This window comes from Cnephaeus nilssonii (genome assembly GCF_951640355.1).
Source record: "Cnephaeus nilssonii genome assembly, chromosome: 8".
In the NCBI taxonomy this organism is placed as follows: domain Eukaryota; kingdom Metazoa; phylum Chordata; class Mammalia; order Chiroptera; family Vespertilionidae; genus Cnephaeus; species Cnephaeus nilssonii.
Window position 1 is genome coordinate 88,217,366 of NC_137079.1, and position 12,616 is coordinate 88,229,981.

The 12,616-nt window shown below is 42.0% G+C and overlaps 2 protein-coding genes across 2 annotated transcripts in view; both read right to left on the bottom strand.

Moving 5' to 3' along the window:
* SPRYD7 (SPRY domain containing 7) overlaps positions 1 to 12,616 on the bottom strand; it is a 354,235-nt gene that overhangs the window by 175,302 nt on the left and 166,317 nt on the right. The window lies entirely within an intron of this gene.
* Positions 1 to 12,616, bottom strand: part of KPNA3 (karyopherin subunit alpha 3) — a 127,525-nt gene that overhangs the window by 54,733 nt on the left and 60,176 nt on the right. The window contains exon 2 of the mRNA XM_079779470.1: positions 6,543 to 6,587. Within this exon, the coding sequence (XP_079635596.1) occupies positions 6,543 to 6,587 (45 nt within the window). The remainder of the gene's footprint in view (positions 1 to 6,542; positions 6,588 to 12,616) is intronic.

Here is a 12,616-nt window from a genome sequence, read left to right on the forward strand (position 1 = left end):
TCTGCCAATCCATGACCACAGTATATGTCTCTCCAATTACTTGAATCTTGTTTGACTTCTTTTATCAGCATTTTATAATATTCAGAATACAGATCCTGTACATGTTTGGTTCAATTGGGGCTGATTAATCAGGCCGGGCCGGCTGTGGGAGGGGCTGCAAGCAGTTAGTCGGCTGGCCCCGCCTGCGATCGGCCCCCGCCCCCTGGTTGAACTCCTGGTCGAACTTCCGGTCAAGGGAACAATTTGCATATTGGCTTTTTAAAATATATATATATATATATATTATTGATTTTTTTACAGAGAGGAAGGGAGAGGGATAGAGAGCTAGAAATGTCGATGAGAGAGAAACATCAACCAGCTGCCTCCTGCACACCCCCTACTGGGGATGTGCCTACAACCAAGGTATATGCCCTTGACCGGAATCATACCTGGGACCTTCCAGTCCGCGGGCTGACATTGTATCCACTGAGCCAAACCGGTTTCGGCCATATTGGCCTTTTATTATATAAGATTTTAATATAATGTGTCAAAGTTAAAAATTCCAGTGACAGGTTTTGGACTCATTTCCAACTTATGAGGTATTACTCACTTAACTTTTACATTAAAAGGCATTTATAACAATGGTTAAGAGCTCAGTTCTGCCATTTATCAGCTGTGTGATTTTAGGCAAGTTATTTAATTCCTATGTAACTATTTACAACATAATATAAAACAGAAGTACTAACTTCTGTATAAATGTTGATGCATAAAGGCCTACTTAAATAGGAAAGTAAGAGATCAAAGAGGTAAAAGAAGACAAAAGAGGTTAAACAAAAAGAGTTTGATCTTTCGAGTTTATTTTTTCTTTCTGGTTTTTGTTGCTGTTAATCCTATCCCGAGGATATTTTTCTATTGATTTTTTTTTTTTAAGGTAGAATGGAAGAGAGAGGGCAAGACAGAGAGAAACATCCCTCCTGCATGCACCCAGGGCCAGGAAGAAGCCTGCAACCAAGGGTACATCCCTTGACCAGAATTGAACCCAGGACCCTTTGGTCTGCAGGCCAATGCTCTATCCACTGAGCCAAACCAGCTAGGGCAAACTTTCAAGTTTTTATTAAGCAATTGCTCTATATAAGTTACTATGTAAGGTTTTATTGAGTGCAGACATTAAACAAAAATACAATACCAGTCTTCAAGAGTTGCAGGATTTGGTTGTGTGGGAGAAAAAAAAGAAATTAAAAAAAAAAAAAGAGCTTAAGGCCAGTAAAACAGTACATAATAGTAATGAGCTTGTACCCTCAACCTCAGTGCTATTCAAAGTATGGTCCTTGGACTGGCTAAAGGTCTTCGAACTATCTGTTACAGGTCTGCTACAAGATAGGAGTTTGTGCCAGAAATCAACTATGAAACTAAATGCACTTTAGTTCTGTGATTTATTTAGGCAAAAAGACTTTTTTGGTAAAGGAAGCACTGCCTTGTTTAATATACTGACACAAGTCCCCTAACTTATCCCAGGACTTCTGAGTAGCACTGTTCTATATCTAAGGTATTTTTCATAAAACTTCAGTAAATGATTTAAATATTAGCAACATTTTAAGATATCATAATTCTATTTAATTTCTGATTATTAACATTTAATGAGTGACAATGACATGTCCAGAACCTGACTAAGCATTGTGGAAAGAGCTGGGAGGGAGACTTGGGAGTATCTAGGGTGGGAGTGGTGGGGGAGGGGGGGGCGGCGGAGGACTGGTTATTACCTTCATTTTAGAAGTGTGTAATCTAATAGAAATGGGTAGAGCTCATCTATGAAACTCTTGGAACTAGCTCTATTTTCTTGTATTTTCAAGAATCTCAATGTCAGTAATAACACTGTGATTTTCTATTCAATGGAGATACAGAAATAGTAAGGCTGAAGTCAGAGTTAAATACTGATGATAAAGAGTGGGATAAAGAGTGGAGGAATCTTCTCTTGAAGGGATCTCCACACCTCTGTAGAATCATATCAAAAGCAATTAAGCTTTGTCTGAAATTTAGGCTTTGTTTCAGGAAGGGTTGGCTCACTTTTTGCTGCTTATTCAGGGAATTCTGACATGTGAAATAAGGGACTGCTTGAGATTTCTTTAGTAAATTTTATTTTTAATCGTCCTATAGGATGTTCAGGAACTAACTGTGGTAAGTGCAAAAGAAACAATATTATCCAGAAGAGAGAAGAGTCTCTAAGTTAACCAACTTGGATATTAAAAATCATGCTCTTCCCTGGCCAGGTTGCTCAGTTGGTTAGAGTGTCATCCTGATTTGCCAAGGTTGTGGATTGGGTCCTGGGTCAGGGCAAAAACAAGAATCAACCAATGAATGCAGTGATAACTGGAACAAAATCAATCAATCTCTCTCTCTCTCTCCCTCCCTTTCCCTGCCCCTCTCCTCCCTCCCTCCCTCTCTGTCAATAAACACACACACACTCCGACAAGCAAGTATTTTTAACTCTATAAATTAACTACAGAAGGCAGTATAGTCATAGAGGGAAGAACAAATATAACAAATATAAGTAAATAGCTTAAATTTAGAAGCATACTAAAAGAACCAAAAAGCTTAAAACAAGGGGAGGAGTATGAATAATACCAAGACCAATAAAAAAGTTTTATAATTGTATTCCAAGCATGAAATGTTAAGGAAAAGCAAAGGCCCACATCTGGGGATAGCTGGTATAATGTTAACAGATGACAATAAATAATTACTTAACTTCAATTTTATTCTTATTGCCTCTCTTAAGGAGAATGATCTTCAAATGATGAATGAAAAGCCAGACACAAAAGGGCACACACCATTCTATTTATACTAGAGGCCCGGTGCACAGATTCCTGCACCAGAGGGGTCCCTCAGCCTGGCCTGTGGGGATCGGGTCAAAACCAGCTCTCTGACATCCCCCGAGGGGTCCCAGATTGCAAGAGGGTGCAGGCCAGGCCGAGGGACCCCACCAGTGTATGATCGGGGCCGGGGAGGGACCGCGGGAGGGCTGCAGGGCGTGTCCAGCCCATCTCGCCAGACCCCAGCAGCAAGCTAACCTACCGGTCAGAGTGTCTGCCCCCTGGTGGTCAGTGCACGTCATAGCGACTGGTCAAACAGTTGAACGAACAGTCGGACACTTAGCATATTAGGCTTTTATTATATAGGATAAAGTTCAAAATATGCAAAATAACTCATAGAGTAACAAACCAAGATAATGGTTTTTGGGGGAAAGTAGTAATCCATAAGGGGCCTTAGGATACAGGTAATGTTCTTGATTCAGGAGCTGGTTACACAGATGTGTTCACTTTGTGAAATTCATCAAGCTGTACACTTAAGATGTGTTAACTTTTTTTGTATGTGTGCTATATGTTAATAAAAAGTTACAAAGGAAAAGAAAAGCTAAGACCAAAATGTTAAGATTGGCAAGGAGCTCACCTTACTCACTGTATTAAGTAGGCTAAGGCTTAGTTCACATCTCTGGTACAAATGACCCAAGAATATGAAAAATGTTAAAAATATGACTGCCCAAACACTGTTGTTAATTTATAAGTATCCATGAAGAAGTTAAGTAATTGAAAGAACACTGGAATTAGCAGATACTTTTCTTTTCCTTTTTTATTTAAAAAAAAAATGTTTATTGTTGAGAGTATTACAGATGTCCCCCTTTTTCCTTCCTATTGCTCTCCTACACCCAGTTTCCACCCCACTCCAGGCCTTCACCACCCTATTGTCTGTGTCCAGAGTAATACATATCCTATCTAATAAAGATGGAATATGCAAATTGACCGTAACTCTGTGACAAAGATGGTGGCGCCCACAGCCAATAAAAAGGGAATATACAAATCGACGCAACAAGGCGAGAAGTGGAAGGTGGCTCTGGCTGGAGCAAAGGCAGAAAGGCAGTTCTGGGCCGGAGCAAAGGTGGTGCCGGCAGCCAGGGGAAGGAAGGCCTATTCTTGCATAAATCTTTGTGCATCGGGCCTCTAGTATGCATATAAGATCTTTGGTTAATCTCTTCCTGCAACCCCCTCAACCAATTTCCTCTGAGATTCATCAGTCTGTTCCATGCCTCTATTTTACTCATCAGTTTAGTTTGTCCATTAGATTTCTTGTTCAGTTATTTTGATTTTTTAGATTCAAGTGCTGATAGATATGTATTTATTGCCATTTTTATTGTTCATAATTTTTATTTCTTCTTCCCCTTCCCCTTTTCCTTCAAGAATACCTTCAACATTTCATTTAATACTTATTTGGTGATGAATTCCTTTAGCTTTTTCTTGTCTGTGAAGCCCTTTAACTGACCTTCATTCAAAATGATAGCTTTGTTGGGTAGAGCAATTTTGGTTGTAGGTCCTTGCTTTACATGACTGAATATTTCTTGCCACTCCCCTCTGGCCTGCATAGTTTCTGTTGAGAAATCAGCCAACAGTCATATGGACACTCCCTTGTAGTTAACTAACTGCTATTCTCTGGCTGCTTTTAAGAGTCTCTCTTTGTCTTTAACCCTTGGCATTTTAATTATGATGTATCTTGGTGTGGGCCTCTTTGAGTTCCTCTTGTTTGGGACTCTGCGCTTCCTGGACTTGTTAATCTATTTCTTTCACCAGGTAGGGGAAGTTTTCTGCCATTATTTCCTCAAATAGGTTTTCAATTTCTTGCTCTCTCTCTTTTCTCTTTCTGGCACCCCCATAATGCAAATGCTGGTATACTTGAAGTTGTCCCAGAGGCTCCTTACACTATCTTCATATTTTTATGTTTTTTGTTTAAATAATTCTTTATTATTGAAAGTATTACATATGTCTTCCCCCCTACCCCCCACTGTCTCCCCTCTAGCTATCTTCATATTTTTGGATTCTTTTTTCTTTTTGACCTTCTGATTGTTTTTGTTTGTTTGTTTTTTGCATCTCATATTCCAAATCGTTGATTTGATTTTCGGAATCCTCTACTACTGAATTCCTGTAAATTATTCTTTATTTCAGTTAGTGTATGCTTAATTTCTGACTGGTCCTTTTTCATGTCTTTGAAATTCTAATATTCTTATGAGTCTCACTAAGTCCTGTGAAGCTCTCATTAAGATCCTTCAGCAACCTTATAACCATTGTTTTGACTCTGTACCCAGTAGTTTGCTTGCTTCCATTTCTTTCATTTGTGACATGTTTCTTTGTCTCTGCATTTTGGCTGCTTCCCTGTGATTGTTTCTATGTATTAGGTAGAACTGTTATGTCTCCTGGAATTGGTTAAAGTAGCCTGTGTAGTAGGTGCCCTGTAGGGCCCAATGGCTCAGCCTCCCTGAACTGGGCCCTCTAGGTGCACCCCTGTGTGCACTGTCTTGTTGTAGTTGAGACTTGATTGCTGTTGGTGTCACTGGGAGGAGTTGACCTCCAGGCCAACTGACTGTGAGGACCTGCTGCATCTACAATGGAAGAGCTGCTGTGCAGGAGACACCCCTATGTATCTGATAGGGTCTGAAGCTGTCCACCAGGTGCACTGGCTCTGAGGATTCTCGGGAGGTGCAAAGTTAGCTACTGTTTGGGGCGACCGGCAGGAGTGACAGAGACCTGCAGATGGCTGCTAATGTATTGGGTTTGGAAGTGCCCAGATGAGTCCCAGCTGTGAAGCAAGATAGGCTGGTGCTAGTGCTGGGCCTTCATCCTCTTATTGATAGGTTTGGGGCATGCTGATGCCAGCTGCTGCTTGTTAGAGAGATTTTAGAAAAATCTGAAGCCTGAACCAAGACAGACCATTCATATGGAAAAGCTGCTGCAAACAGCTTGGGTGGGGCTTCAAATTGGATGGGTCGGGTTCTCAGGGAATCACCAGGGTGGAGTGAATAGTGTGGGCTACACTGATGAAAATTCAGATATGGCTGCCAGTCAGCACTGCAATGGGGGAGATTCCAGCACAGGAACAATGAACCTGTCTGGGAGAAAGCCACCCCTGAGTTCTTACCCTGATGCCAGACAATCCAGTTCCTCCCCATAAGCCACTACCCAGTGCTGGAGCTCAGAGGAAGTGGGACCACGAAGTTTGTGTGTCAGCCCTTTAAGAGAAACTTCTGGGTCTCTAGGAGCCTCCTTGTCACCCGCTGGTTTTTACAGCCCAAAGTTATAGGAACGTCCTGAGCTGGGGGTCTGGTGTGGGGCTGGCACCCCTGCTTCTCACAGGAGTTCTCTGCAGCCAAGATAAGAAAAAAATGCCACATCTGGGTGTCAGGCCAGCCCGTTCTGGGCATCCGCCCCTCCTACCAATCTCATTATACTTTCTTTACTTCTCTAGTTGTAGGATTTTCATTCAGCAACATTTCTGAATGATGGTTGTTCTATATTTTACTTGTAATTTTAATGTGGTTGTGGGAGGCAGCAAGTACTGGCATTTACCTATGCTGCCATCTTGATTCTCCCCCAGTCACTTTTCAAATTTTGTAAAAAGTGGTATATTTTTATGCTATGTTGTCTTAGAAATGACCACTAACTTGCATATTATTTTCATTATTCAAGTTATACAGAATTTTAACATTAGAAAAAATATCCTCATTACATGTAAATCATCCTTACCTTTCGTAGTTCAACTGTCACTTCATTTCTGTGTCTTCGCATTGTCTAAAAAGGAAAAGATTACATTAAGTATCTAAATATTGATACTGTTAGTATATAAATTAAGGTCTTAGGCAATTAAAATTTAAAAAAAATTTTGAGGTAATTTATTCTTAAGAATTTATCAGTTTTAGACTTTAAATAATAAACTAAAGGTGGTTAAAAGCCAAAACTGTCTATGTTACTGGATATCTTCTGGTTAATTTTATGGGGAGTGAGGAGGTGTGGCTTGGCTGCCTTTCCATTCCCCTTTCCTAACTGCACCCAGGCTGACTACAGAGAACTGTATACTCTCCCTTGTGTAGTCTTGATGGAACTGCCTATTAATGAATCTCTACTAAGGTAAGTAGGGCATGAGACTCAAACACATGAACAGAACTCTATTCCCCATAACTCTGAACCTTGAGATAAGTGGGAAGGAAAAAAATAGCAGCACTGGACCAGGCACAAAAATGCCTATGTCCTGGACTTGCTCTGTTTCTAGTTATCTGGTGTGCCTATTCATAATTATGAACTACCCCATATTTTCCCAATAAATTATGGTTTTGCTTAAGTCAGCAGGACTGGTTTTTGTTTTTTTTTAGGACTGGTTTTTGATGTTTGAAACCCATGAAGTCTATCTCAAACAATTCATGTTTTTTAAAAAACAACAACTCACTGTCATGGCCTTAAAAACCACATGAAAATGAAAATAAGTTTGGGAAGATAGTTTGTATCAAAAGGTAAAAAGTATCCTTCTAACTCTCTAACAGTCTTTACCAGGCACATCTTATCAGAAATTATTGAAATGATTAGATATCCCCTCTTCCCTTGATGTACTGATATAATGAACTAGTGGCCCAGTGCACGAATTTGTGCACATTGAAAGGAAATTAATTAAAAGAAATATTTTAATATCGCTATTCGCCCTTTCTCTATAATAGAAGAGTCAATCAAATTCACGATCGATGATGACAGATCAAAACACACGTGCGACTGGTGCCAGCCAGAGCTTTATATATATAGGTAAACTTGCTTAATTAGACCTGCTTTCTGATGTAGCTAAACTTTTTCCAGCCCAGTGAAGTACCCCAACTTCTCTTTCAGGTAATTGTCAGCAACACAGCAGTAAATGTGAACACAAAGCAGATTATTATTATAGATCACACAGGGAGAACAAAGGGTAAAATATTTAACTGCAGTAGTGTTTGACTATCCTGCACAGTGAGAAAACCTGAAGTCACTTTCAAGGTACACCATTTCTTACTTCTTTTCAGTCGGGTCAAGTTTCTAAGCTTTCTAAATCTCCATTTTCTGGCTAATGAAAAGAAAATAGGATTCCAGCGAGTCTCCTATCTACCTACTCCAGGACTTCTGTGAGGATCAAATGAGATGAGGCACGGGAAAACGCTTCACAGACATTTGGTTAAAGTGTGAAATGTTTGCACCTGGCTATAAAGCAAGTCGTATTCCTGGGCTGAAAAAACTGCAAGGAGGCTAGTCGCTAGGGAGAGGAAGACGGGCGATGCTATGTGACATCATTACCCGGCGCCCACAGCCACTGTTGCCAGGCTGGGTTGTGGGCCGCATATTGCGTCATGGGGTCTCAGCAGGGTTGACTGTGATTTGGTGGGCTGTCGCTCCGGGGTGGTGGCGGGGCCTGTGTCCCACTTGGGGGAAGCCGAGTGTTGCTTTGTAGGTGGCAGGTCCGTGGTGCTGTTTCTCTGTAAATGACCAGTGTGCATCATGGCAGCTCCTGCATTGAGCGTCTGCCCCCTGGTGGTCAGTGCGTGTCACAGTGACCAGTTGGACACTTAGCATATTAGCCTTTTATATACATACTAGAGGCCTGGTGCACAAAATTCGTGCACGGGGTGGGGGGGGTCCCCCTCAGCCCAGCGTGCACCCTCTCCAATCCGGGACACCTTGGGGGATGGCCGACTGCTAGTTTAGGCCCTGGGATCGGGGCCAGACATTCCTCTCACAATCCTGGACTGCTGGCTCCTAATCGCTCACCTGTCTGCCTGCCTGGTCGCCCTTCATTGCCCCGCCTGACGTCCTGGTCATCCCTCACTGCCTCTGTGTGCCAGCCTGATCGCCCCTAACTGCCCGCCCTGCCGGCCTGGTCGCCCCTAACTGACCCCTGCTATTGGCCAGGTCATCCCTAACTGCCCCCAGCAGCCAGCTAGGTTGCCCCCAACTGCTCCCTCTCTGCCAGCCTGGTCACTCCTAACTGCCCCCCCACACCGGCCTGGTCACCCCTCACTGCCCCCCCCGCCAGTCTAATCACCCCCAACTGCCCCCCGCCAGCCTGGTCACCCCCAATTACCCCCCTGCCGGCCTGGTCACCCCTAACTGTCCCCCCCTCCACCGGCCTGGTTGCTTCTTACTGCCCCCCCTTGCCGGCCTGGTCGCCCCCAACTTCCCCCCCCCTTGCTGGCCTGGTTGCCCCCAACTGCCCCCCCTGCTGGCCTGGTAGTCCCTCATTAATGCCCCTGCTGGCCTAGTCACCCCACACAGACTGCTTCTTCAGTTGTTTGGTCGTCCCTCACTAACCCCCCCTGCCGGCCTGGTCATAGGCTGCCATCTTGTGAGGGTGTGAGGGTTAATTTGCATATTACCTCTTTGTTATATAGGAGATATACATATATAATTTCATTACATATACTAGAGGACCAGTGCATAAAATTCGTGCAAGAGTAGGCCTTCACAGCCGCGGTCTGGCTCCCTGGATCCATCCTTGCAGCCGTAGTGGCTGCCTCCATCCCACGGCTGCAGCTCCAGCTTCGTCCGAAAGGACGTCCGGTCTAATTAGCATATTATGCTTTTATTACTATAGATTCTTTTGTTATGGTATTACTATAGATTACTATAGATTCTTTTGTTATGGTATTTTATTACACTGCAGTAATAAATTAATCCCCTTTTAGGGAAAAAAAAGTCAGATGGAAACCAAATTATGTTGAAATATTACTCTAGATATAAACTTACACTTAAATATAGACATATATCAAATATAAATAAAACTGCCAAACAACCCTGGCCACTGTGGTTTAGTTGGTTGGAGCAATGTCCAGTATACCAAAAGGTGATGGGTTCAATTGGCACATGCCCAGGTTGTGGGTTCAAGCCCCAGTCAGGGCAGCAACCAATCGATGTTTCTTTCTGTCCCTCCCCCTCCCTCTCTCTCTCTAAAATCAATGAAAACATTTCCTCATGTAAGGATTAAAAACAAAAACAAACAAAACCCTGCCAAACAAAATTCAAATTAGTAGCATTCATTTAATGTGATGGAATGATGCATTGATAAAACTATTATCATTAATAGTGTTCAACAGTAGAAAGAGCTTTGAATCTAATTTTATATTTACTATGTTTTTGTGTTTTGACTTCAATACTATTAATACAGAATATTTTCTGTATAAATTCATCATATAAAATGGTAATAAATGGTGAGCAATCTTCAAATACCAATATTAATGAAGTATTACTTGATAATTCTGTAAACTGTCTTTATTCACTTAAAGATTAGAACTGCACCATTGTTAAAATTTGCCTATATGAATAGCTAATCCAACTGTTACTAGAACTGAGAAGAAAAAACATGTTCATTGGGATAACTACTACATTTAATTATTTATGAATTGTTATAAGATGGTACATACCAACAACAAAAAGATTCAGGTGGCATATCCTTTCCAAAATATGACCAAATTATTGCTATACTGTAATTCACATTCAAATACTTCAGCAAAGCTCTAGCTGGTTTGGCTCAGTGGTTAGAGTGTTGGCCCACAGACTGAAGGGTCTCTCTCAGGTTCAATTCCAGTCAGGGACATGTACCTTGGTTACAGGCTTAGTCCCTGGCCTGGGTTGGGGCGCGTGCGGGAGGCAACCAATCGATATGTATCTCTCACATCGATGCTCTTCTCTCTCTGTCTCTCCCTCTCCCTTCCATTCTCAATGGAAAAATATCCTCGGGTGAGGATAAACAGCAGCAACAACAAAAATCCTTCAGCATGGATAGAGTTAACTTTTAACGTACCCTAAAATTGGGAATCCACACTTCAGAGGTTGTTAGCATTTTAAGCATCTATATCAGCAGTTAGCTTCCAGTTAGTAAGTGCTTTGCATATCAAAATCTGAATTTAGACACTAGTTTGTTAATTAGTATAAGATATGCTGATACTCTTTTATTGCTGAATAGAATGGTTCAAGATATATGGACTGACTAGGAATACTGTACAGGTGCCTTGAATCTTACCTATTTGCAGTCTATTTCAGAGCAGTGTTTGAGTCTACGTCTCCCTTTGATACACCCCTTCTTGGAGGATTCTGTCACCTAATCCTAGTCAGATCTATGTGGTATCTGCTTATGGTTGAAGTTTTAAAACAAGGTCGTAGTCTAGAGTCTAAAAGGGCTAAACTCATAGAACAAGCTGCATGGCATTTTGTGATTGCTTGCTAATATGTTTGTGTAAGTAGCAGAATTTTGTCTATGGCTTGTTTTATTATAACTCAGTGATGGCGAACCTATGACACGCGTGTCAGCATTGACACGCGTAGCCATTTCTGATGACACGCGGCCGCATGCCGAGGATGAAACATTTGCTGCTCCTGAGGATGAAACATTTGCGACTAGAGTCTTGGAGTTAGTTTTTTCCTCAAAGTGACACACTACCCGAGTTATGCTCAGTTTTTTGGCAAAGTTTGACACACCAAGCTCAAAAGGTTGCCCATCACTGTATAACTCATTGGTAATAAAAATTCTAAGGAAAAACATCTTATTCTCACTTATCTCTAATAGTTAAAGGTATCCTAATCATCCAAAATGAATATAAATGTAAACCATATGAGTGTAAATGGCCAAATGGCTTAGGTCTGTTAGCAGCAAGTACTTTTGAGTCAGTCATGATTTTCTCTGTTCTCTGAATCATAGCAAAAGGCTGCATCTTAGGCCCTTTCCTGCCTTACATTCTTCACAACTGATCTCATCTACTCTCATGTCTTCAATTATTGTTTGAGGACCACTCCCAAATACCTATCTTTAGTTCAGCCCTCTCACCAGAGCTCCAGATCTGTAAGTACAATATGCATTCACTCAACAAAAATTTATTGAATTCATCTAAAATTCAACAGGCAATATGCCTGCAACTAGGAGACAAGTAGAGGAGTCTAGGACAGTGGTCAGAAAATTGCAGCTTGTGGGCCAAATCTGACAGGCAGTTTTTGTAGGATCTGCCAGGAATGGTTTTTATATTTTTAAGTGATTACATTATACATGATATTAAGTATCTACATAATACCTTATTTTTGTTTCTTGGTTACCGAAGCCTAAAGTATTTACTATCTGTATTTTGAAGTGGAAGTATGCCGGTCTGCACTCATGCAGTCGTGGACAAACTGATTAAGGAGCCTGTCTGGGCGGGGCAGCAGACTTGAAGGGTTGGCACACCAGCTCTCTTGAACAATCACCTTCTTGCAGTGGGAGGGTGAATGGGGAGTGAAGGAGCCAAAGTAAAGGGCGGCAGGGTCAACTCTGCTTCTGGCAGCGTAGGAGGGGTAATCGTCAATCAACTTATTGAGCACTACTGTGTGCGAGACACTGCCGGGACGCTTTGGAATGGTGACCTCTGCTTCCATGGGAGCTTGCAGTGTAGACTGGAAGGAAGCAACTGAGGCATGGAGAGGGCTGACATTTCACAAGACTATCAGACAGAAGAATGCCATGAACAAAGATACAAAGGATCTGTCTAGAAATGGAGTGAGCTTCTTGGCCAGTCTAGTCAAAGGGATGTGCAGCAGGAACGTGTAAACTGAGCCTGGAAAAAAGGATCCCTCCTATGGCTCCTAACAGGACAACTCTCCCTAGTCCTGGGGCTGGGAGCACCTGGAAGAAATTCTCACCCAAAACCACCTACTCTTCCACAAGTATTCCCAATATTAGCAAACAGCATAACCATGCTAACAGTTGCAAAATCCCAATCCTGGGACATCATCCAATTCTACTTACACTCTCATTCTTTGACATGCAACTAGTCACCAAAATAGGATTC